Genomic DNA, 24,297 nt, shown 5'->3' on the forward strand with positions numbered 1-24,297 from the left:
AGTTTTCATCTTTTATTGACTGAAACACCAGCTATGACATGATGTGAAATGATATATCATGTAAGCAATATTTTTTCATATATCCATTTCATACAAATACATAAAAATAGATGTGAAAAACATTTAGCTGCGGAAATTGTTTGTTTACCGTGTTAATTTGAAGTTTGATCTAATTTTCACAATTGATACCAACAATGAACTGACCAATAAGAATTATGTGACCGCTGAATTAAGGTTAAAATTTATTGATATATATATAACATAGCGGGATAATACAAGACTAATGATGACCTTTCAAAACCTCGATTCGATTAATATAAAAGTCTTTTAAAGAAAGTATACCTATAATTCTAAAATTACAAAGGTTTCAACTTACTGAGGTCGCCGACCGTGCAAGGGCTGTATAGCCAGTCAATGTCGTAAAATATTCTATCGTCTCCCTTGGGCAAACGTTGACAAATACGGATTTTGCTATTATACGTATGCTCATTTTTGTCATCTTGCTCGTTGGCTATTTCGGTACTGTTGTTGTTTTGTTTTCTTCTAATAGTTTATTGGTTTCCCTCTGTTTGGGTTTGTAACCTGGATTTGTTTTTTATCAATCGATTTATGACTTTTGAACACCGGTGTACTACTGTTGTCTTTATTTATTATTCTCTTTTTTATTTAAAAGTCGGTTTCGACCGTACTGGATGGAGTTAACTATAGATAAACGCTTAGAATGGTTGAAATTTATATAAAATGATTTTTTTTTGATTTTTTTTTTTAACTCGGTAGCATCCGAAAAGACTTTAAGGTCTTCAATCTGACAAGTTTCCGCTCTCTTTCATCTTTAGAGATAATAAATAACAGGAAAAGAGTCAGTCTTTATGTTTTTGATAAAAAAAAATCATTTCTTATAATTGTACAGCAAATTGAATAGAAAAGAAAAATCATAGTGATGTTATTTTTTAGAACATTTATTCCAATCTATGTTTTTTTAAACACATTTGTTTTGGACTCGAGCCAATTTTTGTACATATTAGCCCATTATTGGCGTGACAGGTACATCCGTTTGCTCCATCCAGATCAAGGACGGCATCATTAATTTGATAAACAGCTCCGCCGTAGCTGCAAGTACCTATTTAATAAAATACATATACTGGTACATTTAAAATAAATGAATGCAACAAAAAACACAATGAAGGTTTGTTTTACTAGTGTATATGTATATAATGAAATTCCCATAATTTTTGCACACTAATTTATTTTTAGGTAAATGTTGTTATCTATTAAACCATAATTATTAAACCACAATAAAAAACTAAAATCTACAACTAGTATATTTACACATTGCACAGTAATCTAACATTGAAAAATTCCTTGGCGTTCTTTCTGCTGTTTTGTTTTGTCTGTATATCTTCTGTTAATGAATCAGACAGTCTAACACAACAGCAGTGTTATCCCGCCAAATAGTTCTTTACCTGTACGGTTCGAATGAATCTCACAAAATTATTATCTTTATCTGTATCAACTTTACTAAATACTATTTCTAGGCATATCAATAAATACTAAAATACTATATATAGCCGATAGCCCAGCAATACTGGTGGACCCCATATTTTATTAAATATAAATATAATATATACATACACAATATACATGAAGCATAAGTATCAATGAACTATGAATCAACTTTCATAAGGAATTCTGTAGAAAAACCAGTAAATTGTGTAAAAATATGGGCTCTGTCATCAACGATCCCGCCGGCCAGGAAAAACCAACAAAAACGAGTTACCTCGGTTCAAACTCCATTTAAACTGCAGTCAAAAGACTACATTTTAAATAAAGTGGAAAATTTTGGAAACCTGTGTCCAAACCCAAATGCTCGGAAGACCGTCTCGAGAGGTACACTTGGACTGTATATAACTGAATAAATATATACTATTTGAAATAATAATTCAATTTACTAAATAGTAAAATATAAATCCCTACTAAATACAAATTAGAATAACAATTCAATATAAAATGAAATTTATTTCACTGTTGTCCAGTCTGATGCTTGGCTAGAAGTGACCAACAAGGGAAAATATTCCCGCTCAATATCAGTATCACGTGATACATGTATGTATATACGTGTACATAAGTACCCGTATCAATAGTATTCACTAGTACCGTTATTACAATAATTTCCCACTATACTATCGAACCGTTGGAAATTATAAATATCTTGTTTCCCGCTATCAAAAGATTATTTTGTTGATGATATATCTCAGGTAATGTCTTTTAAATATATATGCAACAATTGTCGACCCGAAATTTCGGCTTTCCGAATACCAATTCCTTACATTTTCTATCATTTATATTCATCATCAGAACAATACTAACCGGAAGTATAACTGATCTGGATAAAAATTACGTTTTATCTTACCTAAACAATATGGACATCCTTCATGGCTAGGAACTAAAGGTTTCGCGCATTGTGTGGCAGGACACTTAAATTCTCTACAGTACTCATAATTTCCACTTTTTAAGCAATATCTGTCTCCATGCAGCACAGGTTTGGTTTCTCCAACTGCATACTTTATACACTTTCCATATTTTTCTCTTCCTAAATAATTATTATATAAAAACCACATTAATATTAAAGCAATAATTTCTACTCAAGTATACCAAAAAGTCATAAAACTCACAAACATATAATCCACCTCGTTTGGCATTGATGGATGATTGTCTCATTAGGAAGCACCTCCTCTTTACAATGTTTTCATGTATCCAAGTTTGTATTTTCATATCGATACCAGAAATTTAGAAGGTCGGAGCATATAACATTGAAATTTTTCCGAACAGCCCTATGTTTTGACCTTTGAATATAAACTTTCCGTTCTTGAATACAACTTTTATTGAAACTGCAAATTAAAAGTGTAACTTTTCTAACTGCAAAGGGGGGGGGGGTGGGGGGGGGGGGGGTGGGGGGTTCTATGAGACATTGCATTGTCTATTTCGACGGAAGTGAAACCTAAATTATAAAAATTATCAATTTTGGAGGAATATGTGACACATAAATGTCCGTAACAAGTCAGGAATATGACAGTTATTATCCACATGTTTGATGTGTTTGAGCTTTAGATTTGACCGTTTTAAATTTACCTCGGCGTTCTATTTTTTATGACCTTTTTGCATTAATTTTTGGTAAGTAAATGCAGAAAATTGCCTTGGATACACAAGAAAATGAATTTTATACATACTTCACCATTTGACTAATCTTTGAAAAATACTGATAACATACATATGCCCAAGCATAACACACTTCATCATATAGGAAACGTTACATCCTTTTGGTAGAATACCATTACTAATAATGAAAAACTTGACTGGGTGGTGTTTGTCTCGTTCGCTCATCATAAACGAGTCCATCTATACATAAGTATTTTGGGATAAACTCATCAATAAAGTGTCCAGTCATTCTTTTGAAAATTCTTTGATGACACTTATTGACAATTATAAATCAATAATAGTTATAACGGCAATCATCCTTATCACACACATCTTAAAAAATACTGTCTTTATGTAAATTAAAACGTAGGCTCCGCCCGATCAGTTGAAATAATATTGGTAATATTTTGATAAAATAATTAACTAGCAAATCTGCAAATAATGTCGAATATCATCGAAAAGGTTGCCAAACATTACATGCACATTTGTTTTCACATTCGAGAGCATGAACGAAACCGACGTTTTATATAAACACAACAACAAAACGGATGTTTTTTCTTAGTACAAACCCGCCATTCATTCTACAATTATTCCATATTGTTCATCAAAACATTAAAATAAGAACACGGCAGTAAATATCAACACTGGGAACACTCTACACTGTAACATTTGAAATTTCAGTTTCTGAAATATATTCATTAATTCAAAAAGAATGCACTACTAGTAATCAAATTTACTATAGGAAAGTAAATATGTCAGTACAATGGTCAAGCAATAATGACAGTCTTACTATCATCACAACGTTCAGTATTTTGTTCGAGTCTTGTTAAAAACGCTAGTTACATTTAATTTTTTTTGTTAAGAAATTAATTAAATACAACTTACCAAATACACAGTGTCATATAAAGTAGTGAAACAATAAATTTCTGTCATTTATATACATGTTTAATATATAGTACCAAGGCTCCGGTAGATACACCTGTTGTTTAGAAAGGCGGATATTTTAGTAACTAATGATCCGGATCTGTGTTACCACATCCTACTTAATAATGGTGTATACGCTCTGAACCTTTTGTCATTGACATAAGTTACATGTTACAAACATAAAATCTGAATTGAACAACTTTTCAACACTTTAGTATTTTATATTCAAATTACTAACAATATGGGGAAAATTAATACAAATTATAAACTAATGGTCCGTCTTGTGGCTCATCATAGGCAATAACTTATTAAAAAGCGTCTTAAATTATTAAACTGAAAGAGAGAAAAAACCAACATAATCGCTATGTTTTTTTAACAAATAACTATCGTAACTTATATAAATATTTGATACTTTTCAAATCATGTTGTTTTTTCAGTCGTGTATGAAGAGAAAATATGACCTCGTGATCCTACAATTGAGAGGTCGTCTGGGAAAACAGCGATGCATATCATTGTTCGGTGTTGTTCTGGTGTATCTCATCCCGAGGCTAACTACCTTCTATGAAATTGTTTCTCTAAACGATCCTCTCGTTAACAAAAACATCTTTAATTCAGTAATATCAACACTTTGGAAATATTTTATATGTACTGAATTTGATCATCATATTCTAATTTAATTTTCGATGGTCTGATAATTCTATAGGATAGATACTTGTTAACATTAATTTTCATAATGATATTTGATTGATGCTGTTTACAGTTGTAAAAAACATTTGTTTCAGGAATAATGTTTTTTTGTTGCATAGGCTTATAATTCATTTTTTCCTTTAAACTTATTAGATAATAAAAACTATGAATTTACATTTGTTATTTGCAGTTTCATTACATTTAAGCATCAGATGGTTATTAGGTCCCTTGTAGTCACACATATATCTCACGTCTTACGATCATCGGCTTTCAAATGCTTGACTTAAAGCGTTCTCAATGGCAATTTCAGAAGGATTTCGGATGGATAAAATTAATTCAAAGTGCAATTCAATTTTTGTTATTCTCTTATTGAAAAAAGTAATGAGTTCAATGAATATAAGAATCAAACAATGCTTTATAATGATACATTTAACTAAAAAAACAAAAGTCACATTGAATTTCTTTGATGATCTGAACATTATTTATGATTAAATAAATTATAGAGCAAAACAGACTCAAACTAGATGTGCGTCTTAAACTTTATTATTTGAATATAATATTTTGATTATTTCAACCATTAATGATACTTTATTTAAGTGACAGTTTCGTGCTACTTATATCATGTTGGAGGTCATAACAAACAATCGACTTGAATTCAGAATTAGAAATTATATATAAGTTACTGAATGATTTACGCTTTACATATCACTGAATGAAATTTTAGTCAACTTTATACTTGAAATATCGGTTTAAAAATTTTCTCCCATCCGTTATGACCAAAACACTTAGATATTGTATTTATAAAATACTAAAACGTATGTCTTGATTATAAAAATTCCAAAAGAAGCAATCACTCATTCATCAATTCTTTGTAATGTATCAACGTATTTTAGATTAGAAGCTAACTTATCAACTGATATGAACTTTGAAAAATGCCAACGGTCATATCACCAAATTTTAAGTTTTCATGAAAATGAATATAAAATGAAAATGAATTGCGAGCACGTACGTGTACACGTGCAATCGAAAACAAGGTCGGCTTGAATTCTTGTTTCTTTATTAAATTTAAGATAAAATTGAAAATGAAATAGAAATCGAGAACGTTTCAAAGAGACAGAAAACAACTCGTCCAAAAACCATAAAACAGCAGAAGGCAATAAAATGGTCTTCAATACAGCGGGAAAATCCCACATCCAATTGCAGGCTTCAATTGACTCATAAACATGTTGTCCAGATAGAGGAAAATGGACGTTTCAAATGTCTTATTAATTAACTATTAATATGAGTGTACTCACCTAAAAATAATAAAATGTCTTAATTGAAGGTTAGTTTGCAAGTGACTATAAATGCGAGAAAAGATACTTCTGTAATATGACTTTGCTTTCAGGTGAGGTACAAGACAGGTTTTAATCAATTTGACAACGATCAAAATAACCGAGACCCCTTAAAAAGCCCTCCAGCTATTCGTGATCATAAAAATCTGTTGCAAGATTTTTACCTCATACAAAATCTTATTACAGTGACTGAGTTTTAATCATTGTTATGTAAAAAAAAAAGCTTAAAAATTATGTTCAGCTGTGACTATTCATAATTTATCAAAAGTGCTATTTTAAAACAAATTTCCGTGTAAGTGAAAATTCATTGAAATGTAAATAAAAAAAGGTTTACATAAAAGTATCTGTAATCTGTATATGTTAAACTAATCGACATCTCTATTTCTCATATCAATTTATCATTAAAATATTAGATTTATCATTTGTCCATAAATTTATTTGTAAATTGTATAAGGAATATAAGAAGAAATGCTGCAAACAGTTACCCTATCACTTATTCCCCCTAATCGTTCTGAAGCATTATATTCAAGTATCCAGGGATCATATTTATTATTGTTTCTTGATAAAAATGTTCATATGGCGTGAAAGGCGATTGTCATCTTTAATTATGGCCAATTTAACTTTCAACCAATATGTAGATTTTTCTCTGAGAACAAGTTGTTAAGTACCGACAGTGTTATTTCATTGGATGGTATATGCGTTCGTACTGCAAACAATGTAATATCTCATAATTGAGAATCTGACATTAACATATCATCTGATGCGATCTCATCAAAATGAAAATATTTTCACAAAAAAAAGCAAGTCGTGTGCTATTTTTATCTCGAACTTTTATCATTTTATTTTTTGTTCACTGTTCTCAAATGATCAAGGTACATCATTTGTCACTATCAGATTTGATTGAGGCTGTCTATAGTTACCAATACTTATCAGGAAACAAGGCTTTGTTGTGGTTGGAGAAGCTTTGAACTTTTCCTTTGAAATTTGAAATTACATTTAAGCATCAGATAGCTATGACGTCTCGTCACTATTGGTCACATATCTCACGTCAACCGATACTAATGTATGATCGGCTTTCAAATGCCTGACCTAAAAGATGGGCGAAAGAAACAAGAGGGACAGATAAACTCATAAATAAAAAATAAAAAATAAATCCATGGCTTCAAAAGACAAGACAAACAGACAAATAATAGAACACAAGACACACCATAAAAAAGTAAAGACTTAGCAACACGGACAAAAAAATGGGTCTGTTATTACAATAAGTTTATGGTATCATGTTATTTGACAATCTGTATTTGTATCATATAAAAGTTGAATGCAGGATAACATCATTTATCCTTTGTGGTACATACACTACATAACATATAGAATGTTTGGTCATTTCATTGATTGTAAATTGTTATCCGATGTAGGAAATGGTGGATTGAACCTGGCTAAACCTCTCACTTTTACGACAGAAGCATTAACTTTTACATGTTTTATATTATTGATAACGATGCGTGAACAAAACGAACACAATAGGTAAGAATGTCACAAATAGGGGTAAATAGTCTAATTCGGTAGGTCACATTCCAGAAAAAAAGAACGGGATTCTAGTTACGACATAAGGAACATGTCCGATATAATCTATATAATTGATATTCCATAACGGTCAACGAACTCTTGATTGCGTCCGTCAAATTTACGAAGTGATAATTTCAACTTCACCATTTCAATTGATTTTTTTTTAAATTGACAAGGTCACAATTGGGAAGCTGAAATCATCTTTTTTGTCGTAAAGTTTGTTTTGAACCGACCCTTATAGTCAATTTCTAGATATAAGTTCTAATCAAGTGGCAAAATCAAAAGCTCTTTTACTTCAAACGAAGGGATAACAACTGTCATATTCCTGACTTGGTCTAAGCATTTCTTATGTAGATAATGATTGATTGAACCTGGTTTTATAGCGCTAAACCTCTCACTTATATGACAGTCGCATTATATTTCGTTATATTTACAACGATGCTTGAACAAGACAGACATAATAAATAAAAGTCAAAATATGGGTAGAGCAGTCAGCACTGTGTTACAATCTCAAAACAAACAATCGTTCACAAAAAAAAAGCACAAAAGCATCTATCAAATCAAAAAACACACTCGTTGCATCGGGTGTTTGAAGTCAGAAAATGTAAACGTCATATAGAAAGAAATTTTGTTGTTCAATGGCAGAAAATGGAGCTATGTCAGTGTTTCTTCAGAATCAAACTGTAAACCAAATATATCGTATACATTTCGTTGAACCAAACTAAAATCTAATAAGTGAAGGGGTTGATTAATTATCTTTACCATAACACACGACGGTAAGACATTTGACAAGAGCCAAGGTAAATGTTTTATTCTATTTTCTATACTTTTTACAACTTTATGAACGCATTAACTGATAGCTCGGTCACAAACACAACAATAAAAGTATCCTGAAGATAAGACTAAATAATCAATCAGTTGACAACATACATCCAATGAATTAGGTGTATAGACGCCACCAACAGTCAGAGAAAACATTACCTTATGCAATGCCAAGATAAAGTTAAAAATATCCAAGACTAACGAAAACCAGAGGCTCCTAACTTGGGACACGCCCAAAAAATGTGGCATGGTTAAACATATTTTTTAATATCTCAACCCGACCCGTTACCTATAGCCAATGTAGAAAAAAAAAACATACATCAATACGCACAAAACTCAATTTAAAAGAAGTCCGAGTCCGATGTCAGATTATATTACAAAAGAAACTAAATATAATGACAATGATATATAAATCAATAAAGGGTTACTACTAGTTACTGGCATGTCAGCTTTATACCTCATTTCAACTAATTGATAGATTATGTCTTCATCATATGAATATAAAGCACAACATAAGTGCAAAGACTCTATAAATAAATCATCAATAAAACCAACATATACCATTGTTGATGACCCGAAAGCAGTATTGTAACTATATTTCTTCTTAATATGTCCGTTTAAAGGTTTTGTTAGAATTTGCGTTAGATGCGGATTTTTTTGTTATTTGTAAAGATAATTCCCATACAAGATTGGATGTGAAATACGTATAAAATGTCTGCATGTTGATTTATATTTACGAGTGACGTATTTGTACTGATTATAAAATTCAATAAATAGTTTGTGATAAGGAAAATCCTAGCGTAATAATTTAAGACATAGATTTATTTCGCTAACATCTAATAACTTAAAACATACATGAGTGAATCGTAAAAGTTGAGATACATAAACACCATAGGATGATGACAAGGCAAGGGCCCAATCTAAAAATGAACAATTAACAATAGGAAATGAAAATCTTCTCTTTTATTAAAAAAAAAACAACTGGTATAAGGCTTTCTGTAATGCTATAGATATCAATTATAAGGAAAGGACAGTGTTCATGATCAGTTTTAGCTGTATGCAAAATTACTTCAATACGATTAATCTCGTTAGTGTAATCGTCATTATTGAGAGCCAATAGATCATTAAACTATCTAAAGATATTATCATCTGTTTGTATTAGGTGTTGTTTCGATAGGTCATTTTTTATATTTTAGTCCTGAATTGTAACTCATAACAATACAGAGACAAGTCCACAATAAGTGGTGCACAGTTAGTCCCCATGTAAATTCTGATAATTGGACGATATATGGAATCTCCAAAGCAAACAAAAATGTTATTTAGTAAAACTTCGAGGGGAATTTAGATTATAACACCATATTGACTGTGCACATCTATCTTAGACATTTTTACCTATTAAATTTGTTTGTTTTGTTCGAACATCTTTGTCAATGTAATGGAATTTTATGTGACTGTCATACTAGTGATAAAACCAAGTTTAAGTTTCCTTTTATTTCATAAGGAAATGCCTTTACCAATTCAGGAATGTGATATTTGTTTAATGATTTAAACATCATTCTTATTTATATTTAGAGAATTTTAAACAATTTTGATAGTCATGATGTCAATTTTGAGTTACTCATAAACATGCGATCATTTTATGCCAAAAAAGATGTATAATGGTGAAACGTAGGATTCACTGCTGCAAAATGTTAACAGCAATAAGATCCTTTCAATCATTCTAACAACTAATGGAAAAGTCTAGAACAACCTTTGATTTCCAACATTTGTTTTCTTTCTTTCTTTTATTTAATTATATTTTATTATATTTATGGTTTTTTATTCAAGCACATCCATTCTGCAGGTACACCTACTTTTGTATGGGGTGTGCTATTTCCATCGCGACAGTGACATCTGTTATATCTATCAAGGCAAAGAAACGAGGCACCAACTTGATAAACGATTCCTCCATAACTGCAAGTGCCTATTATATAAAATGGAGATACATATAAAACAAATTAATACAATTGTTACGAATATAAACTGTACTTACTAATATTGAAAAAATGAATAAGAGTGAATAAATTGAGTACGGTTTACTACCTTCAAGTACTGCAAGACACTGAATCCCTCTGTTTTTAAAAGACTTGTCTAAGGTCAGAAATCTAAACATGGTGACCTTTTGTTGAAATATTCCTGATTGTTGGTAATCATTGTTAAAATTAGACTACACATCTGACCGACTCTGAGACCTTTTAAACAGACTGTATTTGACCTGTATACGATTTTCTGTTTAAATGAATTTTGGAGTTTATGTCTAACTCCGACTGGTTCACACGTTTATAAAAAAAATCAAATCAATTAATCAATACAATACAGTTAAAATATAACCAAATGTCAGATATCGAAGTGTAGAACTAAGAAATAATAATTCGAAGTGTGAACTGACCTTTACAATATGGACATTTTTTATACGGTGCAACTAATGGTTGTTCACATGCCGTTGGAGGACATTTAAATTCTATGCAATACTCATAATCCCATCCAACTCTTGAATTACAAAATCTGTCACCATTTGGAAGATCCGGTTTGGTTTCCCCTTCTGCATACCTTACACAGTCTCCATATTTTTCACTTCCTGATGAAATACATTTCAAAATTAATGCACTTAAGTCCTCCCAAAAAAAATAATCATAAAAAACATTTTTGGTTGTTGGTTATGCTGCAAGAACATTCATCTCAGATTTAAACACAATCATTTCTAGTATTTTGTGTTGCAGATTATTCATCCTGCATTGGGCAATTGTGTTAAAAAAAATGTAAATGAATAATTTTCAAAATGACAAGTGTTTACTACTTCGACCTCCTGCTAAAGGTTCTAGACCTTGGTTAAGGGAAGTAACTCTTAAAATCATCAGTACGTTTGTGTCAGCCATTTTCATAAATAGGTTTTAAGCTTCTAGAATACATAGATTATTTTTAATCTGTTTCAGGTAAATGCTTAAAATACATTAATAAAACTTGACTATTACAAACGCATCACTAAATTGAAGAGTTATCTCCCTGGACCAAGGTCTACCCCCTTAACAAACTCTTGACAATCCCACAAGTTCTATCTCTTTTTGCTTAATCTTTTTTTTTTTTTAATTCAATCTATACTTTTAAATTCGTGTATGTTTTCTTTTTGCTAATATTTCTTTTTTAAATTTATGACACACACTTTTTTGAAAATGCAATATATAGAATATGCAAAAGTAGAAAATAATTGATAATAACCACCGGCCGTTGGCACTAAACCACTGCTCAAGTGGACCATGAACAATCTTTTTTATATGTATTGACTGCATTGTGTAAAAGTCAAAATTAAAGATAAACCTGAATGTCGGATACGATTTTTTTTTAAATTGTCTCATACATCCATTGATTGTAATAGAAAAACTACTAAATCTAAAATATTTGAATTAAAGGAACTTGTCTTATACAATTTACAGGAAAGTGTTCTACTTTATTATATATTTCATTCATGCTTTAGCAGGGTAAAACGAATGGCCCTGTTCTTTCTATTGATATTCTGAAAGCATTTTATATGATTTAATATCGTTAAATACTAGTATCAGGTTATTCAAACTTAACGCCTACATAGTTTTGAGATCAGATTTGATAAGTCGCTTAAATGTAACTGGTGTATCACAACTATTTAAACTGATTTATGTATTCAGATCAATTTCCGGCTCTTATTGTGTCCTTATTCTTACCGCTTATATTTTCCAATTTTATAACCAAGAAACAAAGTCATTAAGTAATAGCTAACAGTTGTTTATTTTGAATAAATTGAGTATTGAGATTGTTTTTATGAAGCTCTTTCAAAAGTATAATACTTCGTAATACTCCGCAACTATTCGAGGTATGTATATTAAGGTCAAAAGTATCTTTCAAAAAATAAATAAAAATACTGTTGCACGATTAGGGGAAGACAGAAAAGAGTATACGTTCAAGCCAAGGCTCCGTGTTGAAGGCCGTACATTGACCTATAATGGTTGATTTTTTAATTGTTATTTGGATGGAGAGCTATCTCATTGGCACTCACACCACATCTTCCTTTATCTATTCAGTTTGAATAACTAAGTAATTATTTCAACATAACCAATGGTCGCGATATTTATTTTCACAGGAAATAATTTAAACATTACAAACACTGGCATCCGTTCAAGCAAATGTACAGGCGTGTATGTTATTTGGATGAGAGGACGTTCAATGTAAGGATTCTCTCATATTTTCTCGTGCATCATGGTAACATGAGTTATAAGGTATTTGATATGAAGAACAACGAATTAAAAGTAACATAATTACCGGTAGATGGTCACATTATACCTAACATGCATATCACAGCAAGAACATACACAGGATATATTGTGTATTATACCAGATATAAATATAAAGAAAACAATGTTTTTAAAAATATATGTTTACCGAGAGCTGGTCCAATTATACTGAACATGTATATTACAGCAAGTACATACACGGGAGATACTGTTCTTTGTAACATTTGTAATTTCACCGACTGAAATATAAACAAAATTTATGAGGATTTTAACATATAACATATTATAGATTGTCTGTTATGTCATGACAGAACTGACTGACCACTCCATCAAATTGTAAATAGCACGGTCACCGATGTGTTCAATGTAGTTTATTTCTTTGTCAAAACCTACCTCCAAAAATGCAACAGAAAGATCAAAATTTTATTTTTAAAAGTGAAATGAACGTGAAAACCTCATATATATTAGATAAGATGAAAATTTAAGAGTGCAAATATTTCAATATAGTAAGGACTCTGTTCCGTCATGACCAAACTTATTGATCATGTTAAAAGTTCATAAAAAATAAAGGTTCAGGGTGAACAATTATTTAGGAGCAAAGTACTGTTATGCCGATACGGACTGCAAACAATTACATTTAATAGTGCCGAGCATTAAACACCAATAGATTAATTAAACAATCTATTGACCAATCAAAGAGATTGCCACGGATAATTATTTACACACACACGTATGTGCTCCTTGACATAAAGCATGCTTTCATAACCCTTATGTATTATGTGATATTGAGAATCTATATTTTCCCAGGATGAACAGAACCACAACAAAAACAATGGAAGTGCCTAATTTTGCTTCCGAATGTTTGTTTTACTAGTTTAATTAAGTTATGACAACGAACCATAAACCTTAAACAGAAAACTGACAATTCCAGTCAGTTGATATTGATTCTATCTAAATCTTAAACATTTCTTGAAACCACATTTTTTTTAATTAGAGAAGAAAAACAACTTACCTTATCTATTACGAAGTGGACTTACGATAAACCAATACTTGTGTCTGTCACATGTTTTAAATAGTAAGTTTAATACAAGCGCAGATTCAGTTGTTGATGAGCCAAGAGAAGTATGTATTTGTTTATAAATGTCCGGAGTTGTGTCACCACATCAATTGACGTATACTAAATTTGTCAAGGATCGTACGCATAACTAAACGCAAAACTAAAATGGCCTTGTGACATTGAAGGTGTTGGACATTTTTTAAACTTGAATAAAGAAATAACATCAGTTTTAAATGGTCTGATTGGAAGTTCAAATATCTTTGTATTGTTCTACCTTAATTAAGCATATTATTAGTCACGTTGTTATTTTTTTTTTATCAAAAAGTAAAAGACATACGAATAATCGTGTATTGTGGTCGGACATTCTGCTGTGTGAGATGTCAGGGTTTCCGCTGGCATTGTTGCAATTAAATTCGTCATTGGCGAAAGAATTTGGCGAAAGAAATATATAACGATTTATTTTCAGCCATCTTGTTTATTTACTTTTTTCGGGTTTCTCTGACTTTACCGATCAGACAATACTCGGAATTCACCTTGAACTCGTTAAGATTTTGACAGAAAATCAATAATCGGCTGATTGCATTCATAGCTATCGACATCAAAGGATTAATTAATAAAGGTGTTGATTGTATGATATGACAAAATGATATAGTTAAATGGCTTCTGTCATATGTCACAAAAAGGTTTCTTAACCACTTTGCGACGCACGTGTTTGAAGCAAAATTTTTACGCTTCCTCTCCTTCTTTTGTATGATAGTCCAGAAAAGAAAATTGTTGTTATGACGAAAAATGTTCAAAAGCAAGAAAGGTCTCTGATTTAAAACTTTATCATTTAACTTTCATATAGATTATTGATTTGAGTGGGTACTTCAAAGTCGTTTCAGTGATACACGTCTTTCAAGCATATACTTTTACTTATTTCCGATGGTCTAGAAAAGAAAACTGTCGTTATGAAGAAATCTATTCAAAAGGTTGGCACGAGAGTAACCCTTCAATGTAATGACTACACCTTACACGAGGTATCAATTCCAAGTGATAAGATGCTTTGTTTTGTTGTAAAATCCACTACTAACTTAGTGGGGGGGGGGGGGGGGGGGCTGAAAAAAAAGGAAAATTTTAAAAGAAAAATATATTTGTATTACTTGGCGAAAAAAATAATAAAGTGGCGAAAAAATAAATTGTTTTGGCGAAAAAAATAAACTGACCCAGGGGAAACCCTGGATGTTGTTTCTGTTTTTAAGGCTTATGGTCGTATTTAACATAAGCTATCAATACGAAATATTTGTGACATTTGCTTGGTTAAATTTTAGTATGATATATTGAATAAGTAATAATTTAGACTTTTTGTCAGTTTAATTGAGAATTAAACTCCTTGCAATTATAGATTACATCTGTTGAATTAAGGCTTTTGTTTGTTTTTAAAATAATATATTTAAAACCAAATAATTGAGATATGCAATGAGAAAATTGAGAGAGTTGAAATAAGCCTCGTTAATGTCGTGAATGTGTTCCTCAGGAGAAAGTTATAAGAGGTATTATTCTCAAATTATATATACAAACAAATTATATATAAACATCTTACCAAATAGCTGAGTTTGCATATCAAACAAATTGGATAGAAGTAACTATATGTCGTTGTAAGGAATTAAACAATAAGCTTACATTTTACCCTATATTTAGCATAAGAAAATCTCGACAAGAAAATAATATGAAAAAGTTCATTCGAAAACAAAATGGCCTGATTTTTGACATACCAATATTTTAAATTTAAAACTCAAATGACATACCGTTCAAACGATAATCACTAAACCACATACTCCTGACTTGAGACAAACACGTATATAAACTAGCGGTTGGACATGATGTGGAGCAAAAACTGCCTTCTTTTACTTGGAACAGAGCTGCATCAGCATAACGTGAGAACAAACTTGAGAGTTCATTTTGAAATGTCTTGCCTCATCAAATTTTGACCATGCACAACAAACAAAGAAAAAGAAAAACAACCGACTTAATGGAAAAAGTAAATCATAGTATCTCGGACTAAAGTATTTCTATTAACTTCAATAGCAGTAGCTAGTATATTGTTCGAGGAGGCTAATCTCAATTGTCTACGAATGTCAGTTTTCCTACTAAAGGTCGGTGTTTGTTTCTCTTCGGTCACTCTCTTTATATCTTTAAAAAAACATTTACAGTGAATTGTACAGAGAACACAATATTACTTACAAACCGAATTATATGAGAGAGATGGTAGCCCGGCCATATGGAACGCCATCACTGCCTTATAAGAAGAAACTACTATGACATGATGCAAATGTTGCGTAAACATGATGTGAATTCTCCTTTATATGATGTGAATTCTTCTTTACATGATGTGAATTTTTCTTTACATGATGTGAATTCTACTTTTCATGATGTGAATTCTTCATTACATGATGTGAATTCTTCATTACATGATGTGAATTCTACTTTACATGATGTAAAATCTTCTTTACATGATGTGAACACTTCATTACATGATGTGGTTTCCTCTTTACATGATGTGAAAACTTCATTACGTGATGTGGTTGTTTCATTACCTAATCTGAAAGTTTTATTACATGATGCGAAAATTTCTATACGTTATGTTAAAAAATATTTATGTCGTATTCCTATTACATTGTGCCAAAATATATACATCGTAATGTCAAATGGGTATTACGAGGTAAGAAACACATATGACGTGATGTGAACACTTCATTATGTCAAAACATCTTTATAAGAACACGGGACCTCTCGGACGTTATTATTATTCTTCAGACTCCTTGGATTTTTTTCCAAAGCTATAGGGTAAAGTATTTTGCCCCATAACACCAATTTTAATTTTTATAAAAATCTTCAATAGCTAATTTTGAAATCCATATGTGCCATTATATAACTGTGTCCCATATTCGTACGTCGGCAAGAAAAGGTAAACAAAATTATCAACAAGAATGTCTGTGTACCTGTGCACGTGTATTTCAATCTGTAATTGGGTCATTTATAGTAAAGGTTGTAAATTGTAATGTTGTTATGTATGAATGAAAGTTACATGTACTTTAAACCGTAACAGGTAAACCTATAGTGTTTTGTTTTTATTAATGAATGAAAGTTACATGCGTTTTATTGAGAATGAACAATGAATATAACAAACATTAACATTAATTATATGGTTTAGGTCAGGCAGACCGAACAGAGAGAATTCTCTCTCTTTTTGTATTGTATTGTATATTTGATATGTTTTTCTGTATTTTGTTTCTACTTAGTTATATAATGTTCAACTACGTTAAGTGTATCACATATGAAAATAATAAGACTGTAAAGCCAAAACTAGAAAATGGCTAATTATTGTATCAATTTAACTTCTCTTAATGTAAATGGCTTTGGAAACGATTTTAAACGCAAATCCATGTTTCTTTGGTTAAAAAAATTTCAAAGCGACATCATTTTCTTGCAAGAAACACACAGTACTGAATCGTATGAAACTTTATGGAAAAGGGAATGGGGTGGAGATATTTATTTTTCGCACGGGGAAACGAACTCTAAAGGTGTTGCTATTTTGTTTAACGGCTCAACAGATTATATATTAAAGGAAAAAATTGCAGATGAAAACGGAAGGTATCTCATTCTAACTGTTGAAATTGATAACACAGATTTTGTTTTTGTGAATTATTATGCACCGACCAAAAACTTTGAAAATGACCAAATTGAATATATTGAAAAATTAAAGATTTTATTAAATGAAAAGTTAGAACAAAATCTCGTTTTGGGTGGAGATTTTAATACGATACTAAATCCATCTTTAGACAAAATGGGTGGTTCAAAATATAACACACCTGTCAAATATACGAGTAATTTAGAAGATTTTATAGAAGAATTTGACTTATGTGATATTTGGAGGACAAAAAATGTTGACTCTAGATTATATACTTGGCGTCAAAGAACCCCGCTTATACAATGTCGTTTAGATTTTTGGTTGATATCGAATTTTTTGTCAAGCAGTGTTACAAAAACATCCATTGTTCCGTCTATAAAATCTGATCATAGTCTTATCAAGTTGACACTGTCAGGCGAAAACTTTAGTGAGAGAGGTCCCGCTTTCTGGAAATTCAACTCGGGTTTATTGACAGACAAAGATTATGTGGATATAGTCAAAAATACTTTATCAGAATGTGATGATAAATATCAAAATTTAGAAAATAGAAATTTAAAATGGGATACCATTAAAAGTGAAATAAGGGGCGCAACCGTCAAATATTCCAAATATAAAAACATGAAATTGCGGGAAAGAGAGTCCAGTTTAAAAAAACGACTAGACGAAATTCAGAAAAATCTCTCTCGTACATATTTAGATAAAGATATAAATACACTTTTAATTGAATTAGATATTGTTAAAGAAGATTTAGAGCAAATAGTAAATAATCAAACAAGAGGGGCTATTATACGATCACATGCCGAGCACTGTGAAGGCAATGAAAGAAATTCAAAATATTTCTTATCATTAGAAAAACGTAATTATAAAAATAAATGTATTAACAAATTAGTTGTAAACGACATTGAAATATTGTCACAAGAAAAAATTCTAAACGAAGAGAGAAATTTCTACGAAAATCTGTACTCATCAAAAGAAGACCCTGATAAATATTCAGGTGATTCTAACTTTTTTGATTTAAATTTTATTCCTAAGCTAACTGATCTGGAAAAGGATATATGCGATGCAGATATTTCAGAATCTGAGTGCGTTAAAGTTTTAAAAACATTTAAAAATAATAAAAGCCCTGGTACAGATGGGCTTACCGCTGAGTTTTACAAATTTTTCTGGATTGATGTAAAAAAATATGTTTTGGAAAGCTATGAATATTCCTTCGAGACCGGAACCCTCTCAATAGACCAAAGACGGGGTATTTTGACTCTTATTCCAAAGAAAGATAAAGATAGAACACTCTTGTCGAACTGGCGACCTCTTTCTCTCTTAAATTTTGATTACAAATTATTAGCCAAAGTTATTGCGGAAAGAATGAAATTATTTCTTCCGAAACTTATAGATCCGGATCAGACAGGATATGTGGCTGGTAGATATATTGGTGAAAATCTACGACTAATTGCTGATATTATATTGTTTACTACTTTAAAAAATTATCCAGGGCTTATATTACTAGTCGATTTCGAAAAGGCGTTTGATACGCTAGAATGGAAATTTATTCAAAAAGCATTGGCTTGTTTTAATTTTGGTAGCAAGTTCCGGAAATGGGTCTTAACTTTATACTCAAATATATCTAGTCTTGCACAGGCACTTGTCTCAGAAAAAAAAATTACCTATATACCTTAATATAACACAAGGTACTTAACTAAATTTTTTGAAAAATTACACCCAGTCCCGAATTCACGTTATTTTTTTATTTCTCGGTTGTCAAACCTACTTAAACTTAATATGCCGTAAATCTAAATTGATTTATCTACACAATGGTGTATGAAACGGCTATCATTGTTGTCGGGATCATTAGTAGCAGGCCTCACAAGTCGGTCAACGGGATGTTTCTTTGCATTCGTCTGATTTTTTGGCAACACCCGGCCCGCATGTAATTTTATACTGGTTTCTCATTGGTCAATCGTCTGGCTAAAAATAAATGTGGGAAATTTTGGTCAATTTATAACTCTACATTAGTGTCGTTGTGTACAGAGTCGTGTACACGCGTGTTTCATAACAAAATGAATGTTAAACAGCTAATAGCATTAAATGAGGTAAAAAATGGTCATAACCTTTTGGTTTTGGGGCAAAGTGGAACGGGGAAGAGCCATTTGGTCTGTACTATAGAACAAGAACTAAAAAAAGGGGGGAAAACGGTCGCAGTCACAGGAACAACAGGAGTGGCTTCCTTAAATATAGGTGGGATTACTGTCCATTCCTGGTCTGGTATAGCAGATGGTCATTATTCTAACGACAAATTATTACAAAAGTTGAATATTGATGAACATTTTCAAAAATACAAATTGAACATCAAGCAAACAGATGTTTTGATTCTTGATGAAATATCAATGCTTTCTGCAAAATTGTTTAATCAGATTGAATTTATATGTAGAAATATCAGAGATAGTGATCTTTATTTTGGAGGTATACAAATAATTGGGTCAGGAGATTTTTTTCAGCTCCCCCCAGTTCCAGATTTACTTAACAGAGACCCTGGAGAATTCTGTTTTAAGTCTGAAATTTTTAAAAATGTATTTAGACATAAAGTAGTGCTCGATAAAGTAATGCGTCAAGATGAACCTGATTTTGTGAAGGCCATACATGATATTTCAAGAGGAGAGCTACCAACTGATACGCATAATTTGTTAAAACGTCTCCAAAGGCCACTCCCTCCTGGCAATGACCCCATCAGACTCTTTGCAAGAAATTTTGACAGAGAAGTGTATAATGCGTCGCGCCTTCTTGATCTAGAAGGAGATTTAAAATCATTTCATTCTCTTGATGAAGGAGACCCAACTAAATTAAGGAAAATGTCTGTTGGTCAATCTTTACATATAAAAATAAACTGTCCAGTAATGTTGGTGAAAAATTTAAGTAAAAATCTTGTCAATGGGTTACAAGGAACTGTGCAGGAAATAAATACTGACAATAACACTGTCACTGTTAACTTTAATGGTTTGATAACTGACATAAAAAGAGAAATGTTCACAGTTTATAGTTCAATTGATAACAAAGTTGTAGCTAGTAGACTACAAATACCATTAGTCTTGTCATATGGTGCGACTATTCATAAGGCACAAGGGCTTACTTTGGATAGAGTTGAGGTTGATTCTTCAAATATTTTTAAAGCAGGACAACTGGGTGTGGCAGTTGGTAGGGTAAGAAAAAAGAAAGGACTGAGATTGATTGATTTTCATACTAAAAATGTAATAAAACCTGAGAAATCCCTATTTGAATTTTATGAACTGAATTCTGTTCCATTTCTTAGTGATTTGGAATGCTGCAATATTTCATATTCCTTAGCAACAGAATTTAATTTAGAGTTTGAAGAAAATGTTTTATCTGAATCAGAATTATCAGAATTCACTTATGAAGAAATTGATGAAATTGAGAAAATGGTACATGTTAATAAAAATAAGGGTGATAGTGTTGCATCTGAAGATGAGATACACAATGTACAAGTGAATTTAAATGACTGTCCAATAAGTTTAGATGACATACGGTCATGTTTACCTGATATGCTGGTGACTGATGAACAGGTTTTTATAAATGAGCGATTGAATTTACTGCTAGAAACGCATAAATTACAACTAAATTTATATCTGACGACAATTTTTGAAAATATTTCAGATATACATGAACAGGTTTTTGGAAGTGAATCTACTGAAAAAAAGACAGATTCAAAATCATGGACAAACTATTTCAGCAAACTCTATAAGTTTTCACATTCTAATGAATATATTTCTCTCATTGAAAATTGTTGCAATAGGAAGGCAGAATCTGATGACTTCACAGTTTTTAGTAGAATTTTTGACTTTGTTTCACATTTTATTATAGAAAATAAAACTAGTAACATTAAGGATTCAACTGAATCCTCACCTCAACAAAGTGCATACTCAAATGATGATGCAGGCTTGGGCAAACTTAGGTATATTGCTGGAAGATGTATTGCAAAATCCAAGTATCATTACATGACAATAGGAAAAAATAACATGTATAAGAAAAACAAACAGTCCTGTGTGACTGATTGCTTCCTTAAAGTAAAAATATTGGATTATATGACAACAACATATGCTGATTTATTGGAGAGTAGTTCATACAAAGAAAGCCTTGAAGAAACCAAAAGAAAACAAAATTTAACACAAGGATTAACTGACATAAAAGATGATGTATTAGACTTTTTTGTTGATATTGATAGAAACCGAATAAATTATCAGAATGAAAAAATGTTTCATAAACATGGCTCTAATATATTTAATTTTGTTCATGAGAAATTATTAAGCAGCAAGACACTTTTTAGTAATTTTCAGAAATTATTACAGAATTTTGATCTCACAGCTACCTTTGTAAGAGTGGATGAGGACTTAGCAATGGCTTGTTTGAAAGCGCTATATTCAGACTTAATTTTGAGATTTTGTCGAGTATCTGACAACCAATTTCGAAAAGACTTAATTAAAAGTTTTGGAATGCAAAAATCTGAAACTCTTAGAAAAAGGGTTGTTGAAACAGCAAAAAGAGACAACACCAGTAAACAAATTTCAATGTCATACATTTTGAATGATAAATCTGAAAATAAAATAAGTTCACACCTAAAACTGCAATCCTGCATTTGTGATTCTGGTACATTAGTTTTAAAATGTTTTACAAAAAAGCAATTAATGTGTCTAGGAAAAGCATATGACATAAACATGTCTATAAAAGATACCAAACAAGGTATGTGTGATAATTTACTAGCCACTGTGCCTAATTTTATTAGTATTCCAAATGTGCGTCAACTAACAAATTCTGAAGACAATGAACAAGCTGTTGAAAACCTTGAACATGTACCAGTTGTTGAAGACCTTAAACAATCTGCGTCAAAAAAAGGAAGTAAGAGAAAAAGAAAACCATTCACTCCTAAAAGCAGGATAACAAGAAAGAAAAATTTGGAAAAAATTCAAAAAGATGAAATTGTTTGCTCAATATGTAGTTGCAAGTTTAACACTGTTGATGAAAGGATACAATGTGACATATGTGACAACTGGTATCACAAAGAATGTCAGAATATATCAGCTGATCAATTAATAGATAAAACAGAAGATGATTGGTATTGCATGAAGTGCTGTGAATAGATGACCAAACATTTCTGTAAGTTTTTGTGTTTAGTGTAATCAATTTAATTACTTAAAAAACACTGCTATTTTTTTCTATTCTATGAGGGAAACCTTAATAGCACAGGAACTGGTCGCAGAAAAACATTCCTATATACCTTAATTCTGAGACCAGTGCAGTGTGCTTCAAAGGCATATTTTCTTAATCTTAAATTCTGAAATGTTTACATGTATTTATGAAACATTTTTCCACATTGATAGAGTTAATAGCTTGACATATAACCTCAATAAATCTTAAATATAGATATATATAGATAAGATGATATGTTATGATTGCCAATAAGAGACCAAAGACAAAATGTGAAGACTGCTTTTTAACCATCTTCTTGGTTGTTGTTTTTTTGGTTGTTATAATTTTGTACATGTATGCAGTTATGCAGCTGACAGCTGTATTACACAGGCACACACACACAAACAAAAAAATATACACACAGGAATACACCAAGACAAATGAAGATTCAGATTTTAATACTATGAAGTTGTACATTTGATCTCTAAATAAAATTGTCCACATGGACACAGATAACAGTTATATTTAACAAGAGTTATTCATCTTTGTACTGTGCTTTGTATTTTCATATATATCTTGTTCTCTTAAATAATAAGTATGTATGTTAAGATATTGCATGCTGTGTGGCTGGTATTAATGGTCAGATCTCAATGAGATTTTAAATTTTATTAAAAGAAATTTTAGTCTATGCCAAAGTCAACATTTCATTTATTAATTGATATATATATAGCTTTAATATAGATTATTGTCTAATTAAAATTTATCCCTCTTTACATTTGTATGTCATAAAATTGGTTAGCTGTCAGTCTATCCACTGGATTACATGTATCATGTATATATTAACATACACTGTTTGATCAAATTCTTAATTTCTTTGTTGGAATTTCAGCAGAAAATGGCTTTGCACCATTTCCACCTGCATTACTCTTTCTAGATACTAAAGACTGCCCTAAAACAACACTGTTTATACCAGTTCTATATGAGTTATATGTTGGATGGGTAGTAGGTCCATGGTAGAGCGATCTTTGTTGACAAAAAATATTTTCAATTATATCACTGTTAAGTCTTGCTGGTACAACTTCAGTCTTTAGGACTTCAATACAAAAGGTGATGAGAGACATTATCCCATGGTACATAAAATCAAGGTCTTCTCTTGTTTCCATGGTAAGAAGACTCTTGTATCGCCTACTTATAGTGTCATTTTGACAAACCTGTTTTTCCCATGATTTATACCAATTATATGCAATACTTAATTTCATTATTCTTTCATCACTCATATCTTTTACAGGCCGCTGATCAGTGAAAAACTCCACCAATGTACTAGAGTGTTCAAGAAATTGGATAACTGCACTTAATGCCTGCTGACCAGCTTCACCACTGAGAGACTTTCTATACATTTTCATTAAATGCAACATGTCAACATTAAGTGTTTCAAATGCCAGCTTGTTTCTCATTTTTTGAGCATTGTTAGGGAAGATGTGCTCCTGAGTTAATTTGTTGTGTATTGGAAACCTATGGGTATTACGATCCCAGTTATATGCATCAATC

The 24,297-nt window shown here is 31.2% G+C and overlaps 3 protein-coding genes across 3 annotated transcripts in view; 1 reads left to right on the plus strand and 2 right to left on the minus strand.

The window, feature by feature from the left end:
• Positions 1-935: 935 nt before the first annotated feature.
• Positions 936-24,297, minus strand: part of LOC134680883 (uncharacterized) — a 56,366-nt gene continuing 33,004 nt past the window's right edge. Inside the window, exon 4 of the mRNA XM_063540161.1 lies at positions 936-1,120. Coding sequence (XP_063396231.1) covers positions 960-1,120 — 161 coding nt within the window. The 3' untranslated portion in view covers positions 936-959. The remainder of the gene's footprint in view (positions 1,121-24,297) is intronic.
• Positions 9,477-13,952, minus strand: LOC134681852 (kielin/chordin-like protein). The gene is made up of 4 exons (XM_063541494.1): positions 13,842-13,952; positions 12,978-13,068; positions 10,957-11,145; positions 9,477-10,491 (listed from the first exon to the last, which is right to left on the minus strand). Exons 2-4 carry the CDS (start codon positions 13,051-13,053, stop codon positions 10,337-10,339), a joined length of 420 nt encoding a protein of 139 aa, XP_063397564.1. The 5' UTR covers positions 13,054-13,068; positions 13,842-13,952; the 3' UTR covers positions 9,477-10,336.
• On the plus strand, positions 19,611-24,133 carry LOC134681474 (uncharacterized). Its single transcript, XM_063541110.1, has 2 exons — positions 19,611-22,716; positions 24,038-24,133. Exon 1 carries the CDS (start codon positions 19,611-19,613, stop codon positions 22,698-22,700), a length of 3,090 nt encoding a protein of 1,029 aa, XP_063397180.1. The 3' UTR covers positions 22,701-22,716; positions 24,038-24,133.

This window comes from Mytilus trossulus, chromosome 8 (genome assembly GCF_036588685.1).
Source record: "Mytilus trossulus isolate FHL-02 chromosome 8, PNRI_Mtr1.1.1.hap1, whole genome shotgun sequence".
Classification (NCBI taxonomy): domain Eukaryota; kingdom Metazoa; phylum Mollusca; class Bivalvia; order Mytilida; family Mytilidae; genus Mytilus; species Mytilus trossulus.

What these genes read in the sequence shown, in the direction of transcription:
- LOC134681852 (XM_063541494.1), bottom strand. Translation starts at nt 13,053, where the DNA reads ATGTTACAAAGAACAGTATCTCCCGTGTATGTACTTGCTGTAATATAC. An exon ending in TATAATTGGACCAGCTCTCG is followed by an intron (nt 11,146 to 12,977) that starts GTAAACATATAT and finishes GTATTTCATCAG; the next exon opens with GAAGTGAAAAATATGGAGAC. An exon ending in AAAATGTCCATATTGTAAAG is followed by an intron (nt 10,492 to 10,956) that starts GTCAGTTCACAC and finishes TTTATATAATAG; the next exon opens with GCACTTGCAGTTATGGAGGA.
- LOC134681474 (XM_063541110.1), top strand. Translation starts at nt 19,611, where the DNA reads ATGAATGTTAAACAGCTAATAGCATTAAATGAGGTAAAAAATGGTCAT.